The sequence below is a fragment of the Halichoerus grypus genome, chromosome 14 (genome assembly GCF_964656455.1).
Source record: "Halichoerus grypus chromosome 14, mHalGry1.hap1.1, whole genome shotgun sequence".
Classification (NCBI taxonomy): domain Eukaryota; kingdom Metazoa; phylum Chordata; class Mammalia; order Carnivora; family Phocidae; genus Halichoerus; species Halichoerus grypus.
Window position 1 is genome coordinate 76,448,817 of NC_135725.1, and position 20,955 is coordinate 76,469,771.

The 20,955-nt window shown below is 46.3% G+C and overlaps 1 protein-coding gene across 1 annotated transcript in view; it reads left to right on the top strand.

Moving 5' to 3' along the window:
• Positions 1–16,221: 16,221 nt before the first annotated feature.
• PAPPA (pappalysin 1) overlaps positions 16,222–20,955 on the top strand; it is a 240,753-nt gene continuing 236,019 nt past the window's right edge. Inside the window, exon 1 of the mRNA XM_036087337.2 lies at positions 16,222–16,645. Coding sequence (XP_035943230.2) covers positions 16,222–16,645 — 424 coding nt within the window. The remainder of the gene's footprint in view (positions 16,646–20,955) is intronic.

The following is a 20,955-nucleotide window of genomic DNA, read 5'->3' on the forward strand; positions in this document are numbered from 1 at the left end:
ACACACACACACACTGAGACTCCTCAGTGCCCTGTACTGCCCTATTAAAGCACATATCATAATGTACTCTAATGTCCTTGCCTCCACTAGACACTAAGTGACATGTGGGCACATACCATGACTGTCTTCTTCATCACTTGCTCCCAGCATTCCTAGCATGAAAACTGGTGCTCAGAAAATGTTTGATGCCGTGCCCCTCCTTCTAGGAATGGTGATGAAGACTATGAGATCCCCAGTACAACCTCTCTGATAAACTTAGCATTGTTCCCCACCCCTGATCTCCTGAGAGTCTAATTCCCCTCCACTGTGACCCCCTCCCTCTGCCCAGATCTTTCTCTCTCTCTCTCCCTGTTTCACCTCCCATCAGTTCTGGAATTGGTCCCTGCTTCATTAGGCGTGTGTTCACTTTGAAGCCGTGGCTACACATGGCCACACAAACTCTGGCATCCAGTCCTCAAATCATCCAGATCCTTGGTGACCTGACAACAAAACATCTGGGCAACTGACTCATCTTGGTTTTCTTTTCATCCACATGGTTTGGCACTACTTAGGCACTGCCTGAAGGTCGGGCACTGAATCCCCGATGCCGTGACAATTTTCCTCTGGTCTCTTGAAATCATCAAGGGCTTGTATACATGGGCAAGGCTTTTTTAATCAGGGACCAGCTGGTTGTGGTGGGGGATCTATTTGTTGCACCCACTATTAATTAGTAACATTTTGGAAAGCAGAACAAGCAAAGGGAAAAGGAAAGTTTACAGCCGGGAGAGAGAATTGGAAGCCATGTGTAAAAACGGTGGGCAATGAATGTTGGATCAACATGGCATGATTGAAGATTCTCAGGTGGAAGACACCTATTTCTTCTCTGTGGCTTGAGAGAGGGAAGCCATGATCAAAAGTTTCAGGGGAGATGGTTTAGATGATTTCAGACGTCCTTTCAACAAGAGGGACTGAATCAGGAGATGTTCTGTTGTCATTGTTGTTTTTCAACAAACATTTAACAAACAACTAGGTGTTCTGGGTCAGCCCCTGAGCAAGGCATGCAGTGAGCAGTCATAAAGCAGAGTTATGGCTCACAAGATTGTAGTCAAATGCAGGGGAAATGACACAAAATCAGAAAGTCCTGATAATGTGGTATTTAAGTACAGTGGCACACATGGGCTAGTGGGAGCAGAGGAGCAGGGCACCTTTTGGGGGTTTCAGACCTGCTTCTACCACCTCCTGGTGAGGTGATCTTGATCAACTACTCAACATGATGGTAGTAAACCAGGAAGGATTTAACATAGGCGATTGCATTTCGGAGAGTGAAAATTGATTTATGGGTGTTAATGTCTACCTTTCACTGTGCCCAAATTCACACAGGGCAGTCTTTTAAGTGATTGAGCTCTTGGCCATTGGAAGCATTTAAGGAGGCCAGATGGCTTCCTGGATAAGGAGCGTTTAGAGAGAGAGTCCTGCACTGGGAAATGCCAGAAGATCTCTTATTTACAGCATTTAAGACTGGTGAATTTGATTCTTGCTCTAGAACATAGAGAGTGTGTTGGAGTCAGGAAGCCATCAGCCATCGGGCACTCAAGAGTAATCCACCCCTGCCAGTGGGATGGAGAGGGCCATGCCTGATCCTGTCCTGGCTTTGGTTTCCTTATTAACAATATATAACCTAGGCCACCAGCAAGGAAGAGGGGTGAGTTCCTCTTCCTTCTCCAGTGCCCCTTACTGTATAGTTTCTTCTTCTAAAATTTTGCAACTCCTGCTCTGTCTCATCCTTCTCCTATCACCAACTCCCACTGATCTTACTTCCTAGACATATTTGAATCATTCACCAGGCATTAGCTTTGTTCAAGGCTCACCATCCCTCACATTAATCCTCTGGCCTCTAGCAACCACCATGGTCCCTTCCTCAACCAACAGCCAGACTGATCTTTTAAAAATGCAAATTTCAAAATACCAGTCTCTTATATAAAACCATTTATTGTTTCCCACTGGCTTCAAGATCAGGTCCAAGTTTGCTGAATGTTTCATAGGGGCACCTCTCTAGCTTTTGGATCAATGTGCATGTACCATTGGTCAGCCAAACCAACTGTACCTTTCAAACTGGCTATCTCAGACCTTCCACAGGACCTTTGCACATGCTGTTTCCTCTGCTTGGAAATGTCAATCCTGTCTCTATATGATTAAAATTATGTTTTCTTCTTCTTTGAAACTTTCTCTAACTTTTGCCCTCTTTACTCCTCATCTAAACTAGGATTAATCATTTGTCCCTTGAGGCCCCACAGTACTCCATGCGCACTTCTATCAGAGCAGTTATAATGCTGTATTGTACTCATTTCTTTACAAAATTGTCTTCCTCTCTAAACTGTGATGTCTTTGAGGGCCAAGACTGCATCCCAGTCACCTGGCACACTGTATTTTTATGTTTTTATTTTTTATTTTTTTCACACAGTATTTTTAAATTAAGAAATTGAAACGGCCCAGATGACCACGTGGTGTCAAGAAAAAAAAAATCAGCAAATTTATATACTCATTCTTAGGCTCTTTCATTCCTTAAGTAGTTCCAGGCACTGAGCATGGAGCCAGAGATAAAAATCAAACAACTTTCAAGATTTACCCTCATTCTTCAAGTAGCTCACAATCTCCGGACAGGAGCCTGCTAATTAGACGTATAATTAGTGTCATCATGGAGATCTGAAGAATAATCAAGTGAGGTGAGATTTTTCATTTTCCTGTGCCACCTGGGGACATGGAAAGCATGACTATCAGAAGCCATATCATGAACAAAACACTTCTTCAAGCAGGAGATAGTCCCATTCATGTTTCTGTGGGACAAGAGCCCAGACTAAGGATGAGCTGCTGACCTCTAACAAAATCTCACCTCCCCATCAAGGTGCAGATGGTGGGCATGTGGGCAGTAGCCAGTGCTCCCATCCTCCTTGGTGGAGGGTATGAGCCAGTGGTGGTCTGTCCCACCAGGGACCCTACCACGAAGGAGGAAGATTCAAGGAGTATATTCAGTCTTCGATGGGTCGCCATCTGGAGCTGTCAGACTTCTTTCCCCCAGGAAAAAAGGTGTTGTTTGGAGCTTATTAATCCAGAAAAATCACAACAACAAAAGGACATAATTACCTCAAAAATTTATCTGGGTAAGGCAGGAGTGGCAGTACCATGCATAACTTTCCCGAGAACATGACCATTCCTTGAGAAAAATGCAAAGGGCATTAACAGTCACCCTTCAAGGACAAGCAAGGAATACTAATGAGTACTTTTAAAATGACATGTTAGTCTGCATGGCAACCTTTCTTCTGCATGGTAGGGGTGTACGACACCTTGGACTGGAATCACATCATTTTCAGAAGTCATGGAATTCCTCACAGTGCTGTTACTAAGGTTGATAGCCTGTTGGGCTTATTAGTTGTCCTAAAAAAATTTTAGGCTGTATAAAGTGTTTCATTACCATATCCCTCCAAAAAGACTCAGCTGAACTAGTGTTATGCACAGGAGTTATGATAGAGGGGATTGGGCACTTATGTAGGACTCAGGAAACCTAGAATCTTATCCTGGTAGAGCCCAGAGTGAGTTAACACCCCCCTCTGTCCTTTTCTCTCCGAAATGGCGGTGGGAGCTGCTGGGCAAGATAGACTTCTTTCTAGTCCTATTTCTCTTGGCATATATTTTGCCATGGGTTTTATTAACTCAGCTGCATCTCTCCCAATAATAATACTATAGTAGAATACTATAAAGAATTATTCAGAGAAATTTCGTTAGAACATCAAAATTTCTATACCGGTGAGAAAGAGATTTGTAGCTCTAGGGTCTCTGGCCCTTCTAAAGAAGACTCTGTAATCAGCCTTAGCGAGGTTTGATGTTGATTGAAGTATTTGTAATGTTCCAGAAAGTACTGACAACCACGTCAAGCAGGTCATAGAAAACATTCATTACACAGCTACCATGACGGTAAGGATCAAATCAAATTAGCACACTAATTCACTAATTGTACTTAAGTGGGCCACGTACCACTGTGGCCTGGGTCAGTACTCAGATTAATACCAATAATAATAATAATAATTGCTATCTAGCTTTATATTATGTCCAGAAAACTTTTAAATTTGTACACGGCATTTCTTAGTGGATAAAGAGAGCAAACTTCTCAGGGCTGAGTCCTCATCTGACAGATACCAGCTCTGTGGCTTCAAGGGATAATGGTCGTGAGGCTTACAGCATGGCATCTGGCATAAAGTGAGTGTTCCATACATGTGGGATTAACTGTTGTCATTTCCATGAGACCTGTGAGGAAGGCAGAGGAGGAATAGTTAGATCTGGGCCCCGAGTGGCCCATTTACCAAGTCTGCTTTAGAGAAGAGGGCAATAGGGAAGGGGATGGGGAAAAAGGAAGGGGAGGGGAAAGAGGAAAGGGGAAAGGGGAAATGGAAAGGGAAAACGGGGAAGGGAAGGGAGGAGAAGGCGAAGGGAGTCCAGTAGCATTCCTTGCCGGTGCTTCCAAGGAAGCAGCATTTCATTCTTCAGATCTGAATGTCAGCACCGAATGCAAAGGTTCTTTTGCCATTATTGAACTAATATTGAGCCTCCCTGAGAACAGGGGGAGAAAGGACAGACCTGTATTTATAACCTGGGCATGTATGTTGCCTGGGCAGGGAGTTTGGGAGCTATGGTAGTGGACGTATCAAGGTGGTGTCTCAATTTCTTTACTGCTTGCCTGGCATGGCAGACACATGTGTGATATGGCACAGAGAAAATGACAGCTAGAAATGCAAAATTTATCCATTTATTTGCATCAGATCCTAACTTCCAAGGTTATGTTCCCTAGTCCCTCAAGAGTCTGAAATTTAAGAGAGAGAGAAAGAGAGAGAGAGAGAGTTCCAATGAAAATAGAGAATGTCCTTTCTCTTTTTCACTCATGAAATATAGACTGAGGATGAATGAGTCCATTTGGATAGAATGGGATCCCTTGGAACAAATATCTGTGGTTGGAATTGCTCCCTTAAAAGTTGTGTAACTCTATCATTCCATGGGTTCCAAGCATTGGCAATAGGCTGGGTGTGGCGTGAGACAGACACCTAACGCAGACAGCCACGTCTCTAAGCACGTACTCGGGACCAGGCGCCGTGCCAGGGCTTTTAGTGAACTATCTCATCCGTGCTTCACAATAACACTGTGAAGTAGGTAATTTTAAGCCTATTTACAGATGAGGAAACGGAGACCAGGAGAGAGAGAGGTGAGGTAATTTGCCCAGGGGCATGCATCTTGTAAGTGACAGAGCCAGGAATTACACCCATGCTTGCTTCCAAGACCTTTTCCACATCCTTACATTGTACTTGGCCAGAGAGGGCATTTACATAAGACCACAAAGCCGGGGAGCTGCTTCCGCAGGGGCACTCCCTTGTGAGGGCACTTTGAGTGTATTGGTCACATCATCTTTAGAAGCATGCTCTGTGAAGCGAAGGGGGCTTTGTTGCTTCCATTTCTCAGAAGGTGAAACTGAGGTGCAGATGGATAGAGTGATTGTCAGGTGGATAATGGTGGGACCACTTGTACTGGTGTTCAAGGACATTTTTCCCAGGAATCGGCCTTGACGCTGAGGTAGTGGGGTCTGTCTTCTCCTTCTGATGACTGACATGGAAGCATAGCAGAGAGCAGTTGGGAGCAGAGTCTCTGTGGCCTGTTGGCTTTGGCTGAAGCCCTCACACAACCTCCAATGAGTTGCTTGACCTCTCCTGGAGAGCCTCAGCCTCCCCATCTGGAAAGTGGGACTAAGAATAGTGCTGACTTCAAATGGATGTCGGGAAGATTTGATGAGTTAAAGCTTAGTAGAGTGCATTGTCTTAGCACCTTAGAAATTTCAGTTATATCCTCATCGTTGCTATTGTGTTTTATTGTTCAGCAATGATAGGGACCTTCATTAGCCAAGATGGAGTAGCTCACGGATCAAGGTGCACATGAGAAACCTGGGCTCACCGCCTCTTAGCTGGTTTATCCCAGGACAGCCCCTGGGCCCCCTGAGTTTCAAACTCCTCCTCTCTCACATGGGGCTAGTAAAAGACCCCCATCCTGTCACCCTCTTTGCAGGGAGGTCCCAAGTCTCAAATGAGACCATGCAAGGGAAAACCTTTTTGCAAACTCTGAAGGGGACTGGGTATAGAAAAAGCCTGTGTTGCTAACTCAGTATCGTCCTCCACTTTTTCATATCTAAAATTTCTACACAAATATGGCTCCATTGTAAAAGTAGAAGCCAAACAATACAGACAAAGCAAAAGTCCCCTTGACTCATTCCTGTTTGTTTGCCCGGGGCTCTCTTGATCTCTTCCCCCAGAGGTCACTCAGTGTGCACCATCCCAACCTGTTTCTATCACACTTGTTTTGTTTTGTTTTCTAGTTATGTAATGTTTCGCCTTTCCAATGAGCTATGCACCTGAGTGGTTGAAGACTACGTTCAGAATCCAGACTGCCTGAGTTTGAATTGTGGTGCTATCATATTTTAACAATGTGGCTAAATCATTTATTCGTTCTGGGTCTCAATGTCTTCCTCTGTTAAGCAAGGGCAGTCCTGGTACCCAACTCAGGACTTCGTTGTGAGGATTTGAAAAGGTTAATGCAGCAACTGTGTGAACAGCACTCACCCCACCTGTGATTCTCCATGTGTGTTCACAGGTATTATTATGAGACAGGCGAGCTCATAAACACATAGGTCAGAGTTGAATCTTTGGCACTTAGCTAGTACCTGGTACTCAATGGGCAACTGATAAGTATTCTTAAATCTGTAAAAGAATTCTACGTTCAGTTTTATCTGGTGATACTGTGAAGGAGTGGGGAAAGCTCAGTAGAAAGACGACTGAACTGAGAATAGCTTGCACCACTTGAGCGTTCGCTCTGCACCACACTAGCCCTTTATGCTCAATACATATTGTCTCATTTACGCCACAAAGAAAACCTACAGGGTAGATCTGACAATCACTGGCCTCCTTTTCCTGGTGAGGGAACTGAAGCACAGACAAGTTAAGTCTCCTGCACCTGATCCTGCAGTGAAGATAACAGCCCAGCCAGTGTGGGCTCATCAAGAACGTTCCTTTCTCCTCAACCTTGCTTCTCTCTCCAAAGGGTTTGTTCACTGGCTTCTCCTGAGACACTGTGTGACTTGGGCCGGTAACAATCACCCAATGGTTCCCCTGCTTATCTTTCTTGGCTGACAGTCCTCGTGTACCTGAATGGTGAATGTAATGATGAGGGACATGAAGATAAGTTAATATTTCCTTTGAGACCAGATGTGCTGGAGTAGTACGGACAGTTTCGGAAAGGCATGGAGACCGTTCGGTGGCTTGAAAGCTGGCTCGCCAGGTCAGGCTACTGTCCAGAGAACCATTCCTAACCCTAGAACCCATCCGAGCTCAAGTGCTGACCCACCACTCTGACCTGTGGCAAAGAGTAATGTGGAGTGAGTCCAGAGTCCTGATGAGATTCCAGGAAGAACTGAGTGGGAGGGACTGTCAAGGGGCACATCATGCCATCAGCTCTTAGCAGGATTCCCACTGGAATCAGGATGATGACGATCAGCCCTCTGAGCTCAGATGTGAATTATCCACCTGGGGTGATGTTCAGAATCATTTAACAACTGATAGGTCACAGATACCAGGCAATCAGAAAGAACGTTGGCCCTAGAAGATAGAATGGACAGTTGTCCTCGAGCCCAGTGGCACCAGGGTGTATCCCTTGGCTGTGAGACCCAGGGCTGGGTGGTTCTCTACTTCCCAAGTTTTGACAGGTTCTCAAAGGGAGAAAGGGTGAGCACTTGTCCAAGGTAGCACAGGAGTTGAGTGGCCTAAGTGAGAACAGAGCCTGGATCTTGGCCCCTCCAAGAGCTCCTCACCTGTCCAGTCTATCTCCTGGTCCTTACTGAACACCACAGGAACACAGCCAAGTGGAAACTGGTTGTTTCTCTACCTGACACAGCCCCTTTCTCCATAGGAGCACCCAGCTCTCCACATCTGTTGGGACCATTATCTAAGGCCATTGTTGGTTGTGCTGTTCTTCTTCTTAATTAATTCGCTGTTTAAAATTAGTGCTTTCGCAAGTGGCCCAAGTCAGTCCATGTCTGTCTTCTCCCAGAACTGAGTGGCGTTCTCTCTCAACGTTCATTTTACCAGAGGTGCCCATTGACTTCTCAGTAGAGGGTGGGCCACCGCTGGTTCTCTACATCCGTGAGTTTAAGGACAGGCATGGGACACTGAATAGTACATTCCCAGTGTCTGGAAGGAACTTCCAAATTTCTCATTGCTGTAGTTAAGGCTAAGAATGTGGGCTCTGGGGGCGCCTGGGTGGCTTAGTCGGGTAAGCGTCCAACTCTTGATTTCGGCTCAGGTCATGATCTCAGGGCTGTGAGACCAGCCCCACATCAGGCTCCACGCTGAGCATGGAGCCTGCTTCAGATTCTCTCTCTCTCTTTCTCCCTCTGCCACTCCCCACTTGCACTCTTTCTCTCTCAAAAAAAAAAAAAAAAAAAGGGAACATGGGCTCTGGAGGCCATCATACCTGGTTTTTGGTTGTTATGAATTCATGCAGTGTTCTAAAACTCTTTTTCTCCTCTGTAAAATGGAGGTAATCACATTACTTGCCTCTTAGAGTCGTTATAAAGATTAAATGATATAATGTATAAGCACTCACCACATAAAAGCAAGCAATAAATTTCAACTATCAGTGACAAAGATAATAATTTGAGAGTGAAAAATCATGTGAGACATCGAGATAGACCTTGACACGATACCAGACACAGAACTGATAATTGATAAATAATTGTCGAATGAACAAATGAAGTATCAGCACGCGCAACAAGAGATGTAGCATTACAGTAGAAAGAATGGTTTGGACGTGTGACTTTGGAAGAATCCCTTTCCTTCTGTGAGTTTTCATCGGCAAAGGGAGAGTGCTAGATTTAGCAGGCTGTAACGCACTTTCTACTTAAAAAAATATACATATATGACGACAGGCTGGTAGGGCACATACTGACATCATCCCCATTTGCTGTCTACACAGGGTTATGTCCATGTGACATGGTAAGTCAAAGTTATGCGTGGTAGTGTTGGCTGAATGGCTTGAAGAGAAGACATGAGAGAGTTGCAGCAGAGGAGATTAATTCTGATTGGCAGAGAGCATGAGTAAGGTTTCCTGCAAGAGCCAGAACTTTCTTCGACTGGGTTTTAAGAATCCGAAGAACGCAAGTTAAAGTGAAGTGAAAGAAGCTGAGCATTATTCTGAATGTCACACATACCTAGGAGCTACAGAGGTCTCAAGGAGTTCACCAAATGTTCATGGAGCTCCCATTCAGCATAAACCACAGAGGGTTAACCCCATGGGGGATCTCAAAAGGCAGAACACTCAGATCTCCTCCTCAAGATGCTTAAGATCTGGCACAGAAAAGAAGACAAGGGCATAAATCCAACAATATAGGAGAAGAAAGAAAGCTAAATAATCCTCGGGGAATGATTTATTTTAATGTTTAATAAAGAATAATGTTATGGAGAAGGTGACATTTGCACTAGATTGGAGAAAAGCACATAAGTTAGAGTTCTGATCTGGACATATATCTTCTAGCTAGGTGATTTGGGGTAAATTGCTCCCTCTTCCTGAACTTGAATTTCTTTTGCTTTTAAAACAGACAAAGACCAACCTAATCAAGGTGTTGTCAGACAGTGTACCCACAGGTGCATGCATAGCATAGGCAAAGTGCTCAACGAGTCCTGTTGCTCTTAACTGGTATAAAGGGAGTTCGTCAGAAAGCATCGCTGGATTAGTTTCCCAAGGGAAGGTCTTCACTGAAGAACGATTAATTGCACGCCTTCCATCTCAGTTGATATAAAAGTGGCCAATTGGACAGTGATTTTGCAATTTCTGGAAGAAAGAGAGTTGAAAGCATTGGCCATGTGTGACTCAGGCCTCTTCTCAAATAAGCCACAAGATACATTTGTCCTGGAAGTAAGCGGAAGGGGTTATCAAATGCTTTATTTTCCGTCAAGCAAACCGTGGTGAAATGAGGAGAACGCCCACCATTGCCCATTTCTGATTTCTCACAAAACTTCCTCTTCCACAAGATTATGGAGATATTTTATTCCCATTTAAAACAATAGGAAGCTTACAGGTAGATTAGAGGCAGGCCAGCCAAGGAGTTAAGAACGTGGACTTTGGAGTCAGATAGACTTAGGTTCAAATGTGCCATAAAATCCAACCTACTGAGACTCATTAAAGAAAAAAAAAAAAACAAAAAACTAAAAAACAAAAAACAGCCAGCAATGCAAAATAGGGATTTCAAAAAAAAAAAAAAACTACAGATGATGGTTTTGTGCATGAAATAATATGTAATATGTGTAACCACTCAAGATACTGCCTCTCATGACAAATTGTAGTTATTAGAATTACTAGGATAAAAATAAACATTTATAAAATCATGTTTTGGTACATATTTAAAAAAAAACGCAGTTTCAGGCAGTGATCTTCACCTTCAACTAAAATTCTAAGCAAAGAAATGTCTTGGGCACCTGAGTTGGGCAAAAAGGAGCTCTTTGGCACGAGGCCGAGGACAAGGTTGGATGATGGAAGTTGCTCTTTCCGTTTCCAGTCATAAGCCCGCAGGAAGAGTAAGAGAGGACTCCAGTTCACTTCAGAGCCACCCACTTGGAGACACAAAAGCTTCCAAAAATACAAAGGAAAACACCTCGAGCCCAGCCAGAGTGGTCCCTAACCTTGCCCTCTGCAACCCCACCTCAGGAAACAGTGTGATCGCTGGCTCCCTGTTCCCCATGGCTTTGTAGAACAGTCAATGATTACACCACAGACTTAATTTTTTTTTTTCAGACAGAGCTTGGAGATGCTTAAAAAAAAAAAAAAAAGTCAGGGCTGAAAGTTATTTTTTCTAATATGAGTTAAGAAGACAGAATGATAGAAAGCTGCTGAGCAATGTGGATATAGACTGGGTTAAAACCTACCTCTTAGTCCTGTGAAGAGAAAAGTTAAAACTTGGCGTCTAACACATAGTAGGTGCGTAACATGTTATTCCTCTTGGTGTCATTTCTTGCAGTTGTCAACTCTAGTCTGTGTGCTAAATTAATATAATCCAACTACTGTTGGGGAGGAAGTAAAGAAGCTAATATTTATCCAGCACCCACTGACATATGTACTAGTCACTGTGCAACATGATATCCTTCGTCTCATTTAATTTACCAGATAACCCCATGAAATCTATAAAAATGAAAAATGAGATTCAAAAGGTTAAGTGATTCTTCCTAGCCCCTGGAGCTAGAACACAGAGTGCTAGATCCAGATTGGCTGGGCTCTCCACTATTTATTTAGTCTCTGTGATTCAGGTTTTTGTTTTGCTTTTTTTTTTTCTCCTGTAAAATGGGATGATTATCAGACCTCCTTCGTAGGCTTGTTATGAGCATTAAATAGAATCATTCCTATAAAAAGCCTTTAAATATTGCTTGGAACCTACTGTGCATTCAATAGAGGTAAACTGTTGTTAGAATTGTTCATTTAAGCAAAGAGAAGATTTGAATCGAATTTCTTTTACTCCAGATATACTCCATATATATGAAATAATTAAATTGAATGGTTCTAAAGCAGAAGCTCTGTGCAAAGCGCTGGGCTAAGCATCATTTGGGGAAACACAAATATGAAGGCAACGGAGTCTCTGTCCCACAGGGAAAGGGGAGACCAGCGGATGTGTAATTAAGTGTGATGGTTGGGTTTGGGGATGTGCCCAGAGAAATTCAGAGGAAGTTCTGTGAGAGCCCAGAGGAGGGAGCCCTTCAGACTGGTGGGGGAGGGCTGTGGTAACAGAAAAAGCGCCTGAAGATCCTTGCCCTGGGTGGGTTCTAATCTTGAAAGAAAGACATAAACAGGACACTAGGAACAATGCAAGATCCTATCTCAGGGAGTTCCAGATTCTACCACACAGACAATGCTTGCCTAGGAATTCTGAGATGAGTGTAATCCTGGCTTGGAGTAAGAAGTTGGTGGGGCTCGGCTGGAGATGAGAGGTGACACAGAGGGTCATAAAATTCAGAGCCCTGGAAAGGAAGAGAGGGTGCTCATTTATTGAGCACCTAATATGTGTCATACAGCCCATTGTCCTCGAGACAGCTCTGTGATAAGGCCACTGAGACTCAGGGAAATTCAGTGCCATGCTGAAATAGGAACCCAGGTCATAATGATGTATACTTTAAAAAAAAAAAAAAACCTTATTTATTTGTCAGAGAGAGAAAGAGAGAGCACAAGCAGGGGGAGCTGGAGAAGAGGGAGAAGCAGACTCCCCACTGAGTAAGGAGCCCGATGCAGGACTCGATCCCAGGACCCTGGGATCATGACCTGAGCCAAAGGCAGATGCTTAACTGACTGAGCCACCCAGTCATCCCTGATGTATACTTTTTGATGTGTATGTGAACCACTCTCACTCATTCAAACCCCACCAAACTTTAGGATGCCACTTCGATGTTACTCTCCTAACTTCCCATAGACACTTACATCCTCCCTGGCAAAATATCTTGCTTTTAATTATTACCAGATAAAAGGAATAAGGAAGGCGCGTATCCAAAGAGTGGAGGAACAGAATTATTTTTGTTCTAAAAAGTAGTATTTAGGACAAAACTCCCCCCCCAAACAAGGAACTCCTTGGGTGGGAGTTGGGATGGAATTGACTAAATACGGGACGATCCAATGGAAATTACTGGCATACTTTAATAATTGGGGGCTCCATTATACTTCAGATTTGGAAGCGATCTTAGGTATTTTCAACTCCTGTTCTTTCATGTTACGTAAGAGCAAACAGGTCAAACGTCCACACAGGTCAGAATTAGAACCTGAGTCCCCTAACCATCTGATGATTGCTCTTTGACTGTAAATGATGAAAGGACAGGGGACAAACCCTTGAAAGACCAAGGGATAGAATAAAAGAGGGATAGCAGCAGGTGATATGTATCTCATATAAATAAATAAGAATGGCATGCATTGACCAGTGATTAAGGCGGGTCATAAAGCAAGGGTTACACTTCATTCAGTCCTATTCACTCAGTTAAAAGCAAACACATACAGGGGCGCCTGGGTGGCTCAGTCGTTAAGCGTCTGCCTTCAGCTCAGGTCATGATCCCAGGGTCCTGGGATCGAGCCCTGCATCGGGCTCCCTGCTCGGCAGGGAGCCTGCTTCTCCTTCTCCCTCTGTCTACCACTCTGCCTACTTGTGCTCTCTCTCTGTCAAATAAATAAATAAAATCTTTAAAAAAAAAAAAAAAGCAAACACATACATACATGCATGTATAAAAGTCAAAGGGACCTCCGAGACAGGTGGGATAGAATAATAAATGTGTGCTCAATGAAAAGACCGGTGAAAGCTTTACCACTTCCTCCAGTGCACTTAGGGACTGAGATCAAGAAGCACAGGAGCTATGATACTTGAATCTGTCCCTTCGTCTTCATGTCTGCCACAGGAGAGAAATGAACACTTGGTCTCCTGGATTTTCATTTGTCCTTAAGAACCTAAGGGGCACTTGACACTTGACAACAGCAGTGGGTTAAATGGTATTCAGGTAGCATGTTTATAGTTTACAAGGTATTACACCCCAGAGCATATTTTGTTCTCAAAATGAATTCGTGAGATATTCCCATTTTAAAGGTAAAGAAGTGGAAGGCTAGTGAAACAAAGTGGCTCATGCGGGGCAGAGCATTGGCATGTGTTGGGTGACTGGGGACTTAGAACTGTAACTCATGTGTTATGACTCTTTGTGGGAAAGTTGACAAAGTCCCAAAGGTCTAGGAATATTCAAAACTATTGTATACAATGACTTAGAAGCCCCTGGAAGAAATACAGTTTTCCAATGCCTAATTGCCACGATTGAAGTGATTTAGTAGTCATGTTCCAACCTCTGTTGGGGAAAGAGGAGGATTTTGCAGGATGTAATTTATGGAGTTCAACATAGATCTTTTTTTTTTCTTTTTTTATTAAATGCCAACCTCATGACTTTCACAGATGACTTGGAATTGCAGAAAGTGAACAATTTGCTTGGGCAAATTCCACTATCTATGGCATTGTACCCCCAAAGATTGTTTCCTTTCAGCCCGGAAACACATTTAATATAATGCCATTTTCATTTCATAACTGGAGAAACTGAGTTCAGACATTCTTGGTCTTAGACCATATGGCAAGTACTTCCCAAACCAAGAAGATCTGAATCTGGGATCTCCTGTTTTCAGAATAGTGCCATAATCCCCGCATACCACATTCCGGCTTTTATAGAGGGGAGGTCTGAGTCATTTGCTCATTGTACAAATCTGCATACTTTCACCAACACATATTCTCCACTGGTGTTCACTCTCCCTGAAGTGTTCAGGAATTATCCCAGCTCTCTGGAAGGATCTGGAGCAGCCCTGAGGACAGGAGTGCATGGGGAGGAAAGTCCCGGGTTAATGGAGCAAATTTCACCTCAGGCTCCTAGCATGCTATCCACATGCAAACCTCACACAGAATATTTTTATCACTACATTATTTGAACATACTGGTAATTAATAATTTGTAATTCACCCCTGCTAACTCATTTTGACTTATTAAACACTTGGAAGGAAAAAAAAAGAACTGTTTTGCCATAAGGGGGAGCTTTTGAGTTCCATAAAGAGGGGGGAAAAAAGAACAAAAATATATTACATATATGTCCCAGTTCAAAACAGATCCACAAAGCAGCAAATGGTCAGATCCTTACCTGTGACTTGAACAGTGTCAGAGAACCTTAATTTCTTAGGTTGAAAAGAGCAGGCAAATTAATATTTTTCTCTCATTTTTTAATAGAAAACTACAATAATTTCTAACAGCCAATAGAATATTTTTAAGAGTATTCAGGAGTATTTAGAGACCTAGTTGTGCTGAGTGTAAGCTTCGGAAAGGCAAATGCCTTGGAAAATGCCTTTCCCCTGGTTGTTCCTGATGATTCCGTGAGGATTTTGGAGACAACACTTGGACTAGCTGAAGCCAGCAGCACTTGGGGGCTCAGGGAAGAGGGGGGATGTTCACCATTGCATAACTTTAAGGGAATTCTGAGCCCGGAAAAGGATAGGGAAGGCAAAAGGGAGGGGGAGAGGAGGAAGGAAAGAGGAAGAGGGAGAGAAAGGGAGTGGAGAGAGGGAGAAAAGGAGAGGGAGAGAGAGGGAGGGAGACAGACAGATGAGAGAGAGGGAAAGGGACAGCATTACAAAAAATTTAGAGAATCAAGTTTCAAGACCCTTTCTGTGCTATAGAGAAGGATGAGGTTTACCAGCAAAGTGCAAAGGGGATCCTGAGCGAAGAGAGAGATTTTTCTCCCGCCAGGAGGAAAAATAATAATAATAATAATAACGGGGGGGGGTGAAGGGGGGGGAAAGCAAGTAAAACAAAACAAAAACAGGAATGTGTGTTTTGAGCAGGAATGAGAGCTGGAAGGACTGAAAGGGGGTGTGTACAGAATTTCATTAAATTGTTACTTTAAGATTGTCTTCTAAAAAAAAAAAAAGGAGGGGGTGGAGAAGCGGGAGCGAAGGAGGCAAACGGCGAAGTAGAGGAAGGCTGGGTAGCTCGGCCTCTCCAAACTGATTGATTAGTCACGATCCCCGCAGTTTTAACAGGGACTCATTCAATTGGGAAGGTGGAGCGCTCGGGAGCAGATTAGCATACGCTTGTTTACTCATCTTCTGAGGGCTTTTTCCCCCCTCTTTCCTTTCATTTTGTGAAGAAGGAGGGAGGGGAGGGGGGACTGGGGGGGGAGAAGGGGGCTGTGGCTTGTGTTATAAAGGACGCAAAAAATAAATAAATTAGAGCATCTTTTGGGGGGGAGGGAATTCAGCGGATCAGTGTCTTAGAGGAGCTTTTTTTTTTTTTTGAAGAGCGAGAAATCATATAAAATAAAATGAAATAAAATAAGGAGGAAGGCAACCAGCTGTTAGAGGGGGAAAATAAGGCAGATAAAGGAGCGGGGAGAGAAATTAATTGCCAACCAGGAGGAGTTGGGCTGTATTTTTCAAAGGTGGGGGGAGTGGAGCACACACCTTGAGGAGGGAAGCGAGAAAGAAAAGAAAAAAGCAAGTGGAAGGGGGGGCTCGCCCAAGAAGGGTGAAGAAGCGAAGAAAGTCGAGGCGCCGAGGCTCCCAAAGCTGGCAGCTCCGGGCGGCGGTGCAGGGGCGAAGGGGGGGCGGGGGGGACCGTCGGACATGCGGCTCTGGAGTTGGGTGCTGCGCCTGGGGCTGCTGAGCGCCGCGCTGGGCTGCGGGCTGGCCGAGCGCCCCCGCCGGGCCCGGAGAGACCCGCGGGCCGGCCGCCCCCCGCGCCCCGCTGCCGGCCCGGCCACCTGCGCCACCCGGGCGGCCCGCGGCCGCCGCGCCTCGCCGCCGCCGCCGCCGCCGCCGCCGCCGCCGGGCGGTGCCTGGGAAGCCGTGCGCGTCCCCCGGCGGCGGCAGCAGCGGGAGGCGAGAGGCGCCGCGGAGGAGCCGAGCCCGCCGAGCCGGGCGCTCTATTTCAGCGGGCGAGGCGAGCAGCTGCGCCTCCGGGCCGACCTCGAGCTGCCCCGGGACGCGTTCACGCTGCAAGTGTGGCTGCGAGCGGAGGGGGGCCAGAGGTCTCCGGCGGTGATCACAGGTAGGCGAGGGCGCCCCGGCGGGTGCCCGGGCTTGGGTGGCGGGGCCGGTTGGGGGCTGGCTGGTGTGTCTGGGCGGGAGAAGCCCGGCCGGAGGCACCGAGGCACCCGGGCGAGCTGCAAGCCTCACTTTGCCCCATCTGCGGAATGGGCGCACTAGGAAGGCTTTTTGCCTGGTCCCTGGGGAGGAACTCAGGAAGCGCTCCTGGGGGCCGGACCCGCAGTCAGTGAGGGCTGATCCCTGGGGAGCCTTGTGCCCGTACATCGTGTTCGAGATGGTCAGAGGGACCGTCTCTGTTTGGGATGGAGGGGAGGATGACCCAATAGGGATGCATGTGAAAAGAGGCCAGGGGATTATTGATTTCTTTGACTTTTTAATGGAGGTGAGCCCCCTCCTTCATTTGGGCCCATTACCCTGAAAGCCTGCAAGAACAGGGTTGTTGTGATCAGAAGGACTTAGAAGTCCTCGAAGTGCCCCAAAGTTGCTTTCTGCTTGATGCCTGCCTGTGGCATGCACCCCCTTCTCCCCTGCACACACACACCCCGCCATCCCATACCCTGGCTTTTAAAGCCCGCTGCCTGTCACTCAGGACTTGGGCAAAACCTTTCTAATGCACACCCAGCCAGTCTTCTCCGGACTGGGCTGCGAAACGGGGCGCTTTCCTCATTTGGGACTTTTACGAGCCCGTAATGAATTTGAGTTCTCCCTCTTCACCCTCCCTTTCCCTGTTCCACAGCAAAGCCCATAGTGAAACCGGACACTTTGCGAGGGTTGCAAACCTTAGAAATGCTCCAACATCCATTTCCCCCCCTCTAAATGAATCTGTGGCAATGCCTTTAATACAACTGGGGGGCGGAGGGGGGGCGGCGCTGGAGGAGAGAAGGAAAGTTTTGCCTCTTCTGACTGAGACTGGGAGATTCCCTTCCTGCACAAACAATCTTGCCATGTCCTAGGACGTCTTAAAATGAGAGTAGGGGTTCCCCCTTCACTGCAGCTAGGAAACGTGTGGAGGCGGTTCGCGATCCCACCCCCTTACACACACACTTTCTTCGAAGGGAAAACTGTGAGTTCTTCTGGCAGTTCTGCCTCTTTCTGTCTTGCTGTGGACTTTCTCAGATGTTGTGCTGACGCTCTCCTCCTTCAGTGAAGCCCATTTCGGGGGACCCAAACTCTGCTGCTATAGCAAGAATCTGTCCCCAAAGCTCCCAGTCTCCCGCTCCCAAACCAAGAGCAAGAAAGTGACTTTCCCCCACATCTGACGTCATCACATGCTATTTTTTTCTCACTGTTCCCCCACCACCACCCCAAGAAGGAGAGGGAAACTGAGCTCATTCACTGTTAGCTCCCAGGTCCTAGGCACCTGAAGCAGGATATACTGTAGAATAGAGGTAAAGTGTTATTTATAATAATAATGATGATGGTGATAATTCAGAGCTGTGGTATGTTTACTTCTCTTTCGGAACATCGGAGAAGCACAGAGCCTACTCCTTGGGGATGATGAAAAAAAAACCAGTAGATCTGATTTTTCCTAAGCTTTACCTGTCATGCTAGTGAGTTGGAATGCTTTTCCTCCAGAGGGGAGGGCCCAGGGTTATATAGGTATCATCAATGAAAAGGTAGTAAATACATTTTTTAAAAATATATATATATAACACCTGGGATTCCTCAGGAGCCTGCTTTATAAATGTCTATAATTCAGACAAGGAGCCTCTCTTCACACGCGTTCTCTTGAGCACTCATTCACTCTCTCACACAAAGATTGTGCAGTAAAATACTTTAATTGGATGGGGGACATTAGGTTATTATTGCTTGTATAAAATGCCTGGCCCATTTTATGTGTGGAAATAACATTCCTCTCAAAATGAAAAAAAAAAAAAAAGAAGAAGAAGAAGAAAGAAAGAAAAGGCACCGCTGTCCTCTAGTACCAGAAAGCCAGGAGCTTTTCTCCTGAGGATTCTGGTGGATTTTTTTTTTCCCTCCCCTTGTTGAGTCTGAGCCAGAATTGGCGGTGTGTAAACACCTGGCCCTGAGCCAGAAAAGACTCATTCTGCGTATCCTCCACACGGTACAGACTGTTGGACTAAAAAGAACCTGCTTCTCCTTGAATTAAAAAGCAAACAAACAGAGGTTCTTTGCAGAAGCACTTTTTTTCGGCTCCTTCCTCCGTTCGTGTAAGTTCAGGCGGGGAGAGGCAGGGCCTAGGTGGGCAGCCCGGACGCCGGTGCCCAGCCACGTCCTGCCCGCCCGCGACCTCCGGCGCCCGGTTTGCTGCCTGACCTCGGCCGGCTCCCTCCGGCTGGGCGTCGCCACTTTCGTAGGAATCCCTGGTCCCCTATCTTGAGAGAGCAGGCATCTCTCAGCAGGGAGCGCACTGCTATTTCAGGCAGAGGGTTGCTGCCTTGCTGTCAGGCCAGGCTGCCTTACATCACGCTTTGCTGCAGGATTCAATTGGGTTTCGTAAAGGTCTAATTTTACGGTGCTGTTAACCGGGTCTGTCGTCTGGCAGAGGCAGGCCTTGCTGCTCCTGGTAGGCGGGCTGTGCTCCCAGATCCGCCTGGGATGCTATTTCTGCCCCGGTTCAAACTTCACTGACACCGGTTCAGACAGGCGCGCTCGGGAGAGGCAGGGGGAAGGAGGGAAGGAGCAGCGTGCTTCTGAAGCTCAGAAAACATGCCTTTTATTTTTCCAAAAGGGAAGAAGAAAAAAATATATATATATATATTAATAAATAAAAAGGGAAAGGCTGATGCAGGCAAAAACAAAGACAAAGTTAGAAAGTACTTGTGTCCAGGCTTCTCCCACGGGCCCACCAATGACGGAGGGTCTTGAGGATTGAAGAATCCTTTAAGGCTACAGTGAAAAGGGGTCCGTAGGGGTTACCCGTCCCCTCCCCGCTCCCCTCCCCCCCCCCCCCGCCCCCGCAGTTCTCTCTGTAGCCAGGTAGGGAGACAGAAATGGGAGGGAGGGGCGCTGCTGGATGACATAGCTCCTGGAGGGCCGGAACCCGGTTTTAATCTCAGGCATGCACCTTCCAGGCCTTACCCCCCACACGCACCGCTGAGAGAACACGTCGAGTAAACAGTATCACCTCCTGGACCCACCACCTAGGCACAGCCTTGCCTTCCTGCACGGCAATTTGGGCTCCCTTTCAAGTCCGGCGGGGGGTGGGGGGAGCGGCGTGCTTTCTTCCACACTCCTCTGCTTTTGTCCCGTAGCCGGCAGGATCCAGACCCCTGCCCCTCATCCCCAAAGGCCCCCTCCCCAAAACCCTCCAGTCCAAAGAAGGAGAAAGGAGAAGAAAAAGAAAACAATAGACTCAATTTGCTCCATGGAGCAGAGACCCCGAGCAGCAGTTAATCTTGTTAAAGTTTCTCCTGACGTGTTAGATAAGTGAAATGTGGACCCCACAAGTGCTGCCCTCCTCCCACCCCATCCCTTAGTGATCCAGCATTCCTGCTCTGAAGGGGAAAGGGATTTACCTGAATCCCATCCAACACCTCTGTTTGCCACACTTTTTTTCTTTTGTTCCAAATGTTGGACTGTTGAGTTTGCTGGCTAGTCAGAAGAATCTTTTTATTTCCTCCCTTCTGCAGCCCCCACTTCCTACTACCCACCAACCCCCAAAAAAGAGTGCCTGCATTTCCCCAACTTCAGAAGTGCTGGAACAGGGAAGGCTGGGTTTCAAGGAGTCCCTCTATTAACATGGCTCACCCCCGAAGGTCGTAGTCACATCTGGGGTCTAGAATATTGCAAGGGTTAGAAGCCAGTTTTAGCCATCAGGTTACGTACGTGAGAATCTACCTCTGTCCCTAACTGGCTGGGTGACCTCGGGTAAGCTAGTTGACCCCTCTGGGCTTCAGCTTCATCTACAACGTGAGGATAGCAGAAGTACCTACTCATTAAATGAGCTCACACATGGAAAGTGCTCAGCACTGGACTTGGTGTATCGTAAGTGCTCCAGAAACTTCACTCTTATTATTGGGCATGATTTTCCAGAGAGCTCAGTCTTGCCCTTATGGATTGAGGACACTTAAAGGCAGGAAGGAAGGCAGCTCTTCCTGGATGCCTCCAAGGGGCCGGGCACTGGGCTAGGCACCTGCCTTGAGCCTGTACACTTCACCCTCATAAACACCCTGGGAGGTGGGCATCGCCTCCTTTATTTTACAAATGAGGAGATGAAGTCTCAGATAGTGGAGGTGACTTAGTCCACAGCCCCACAGGCCATCAGGGAAGCAGAGCCCGTATGTGAACTTGAGTTTTAATTGCCCGTTCCCTCTTTAGCAATCTTTCTGGGGAGAGAAGAAACAGTTC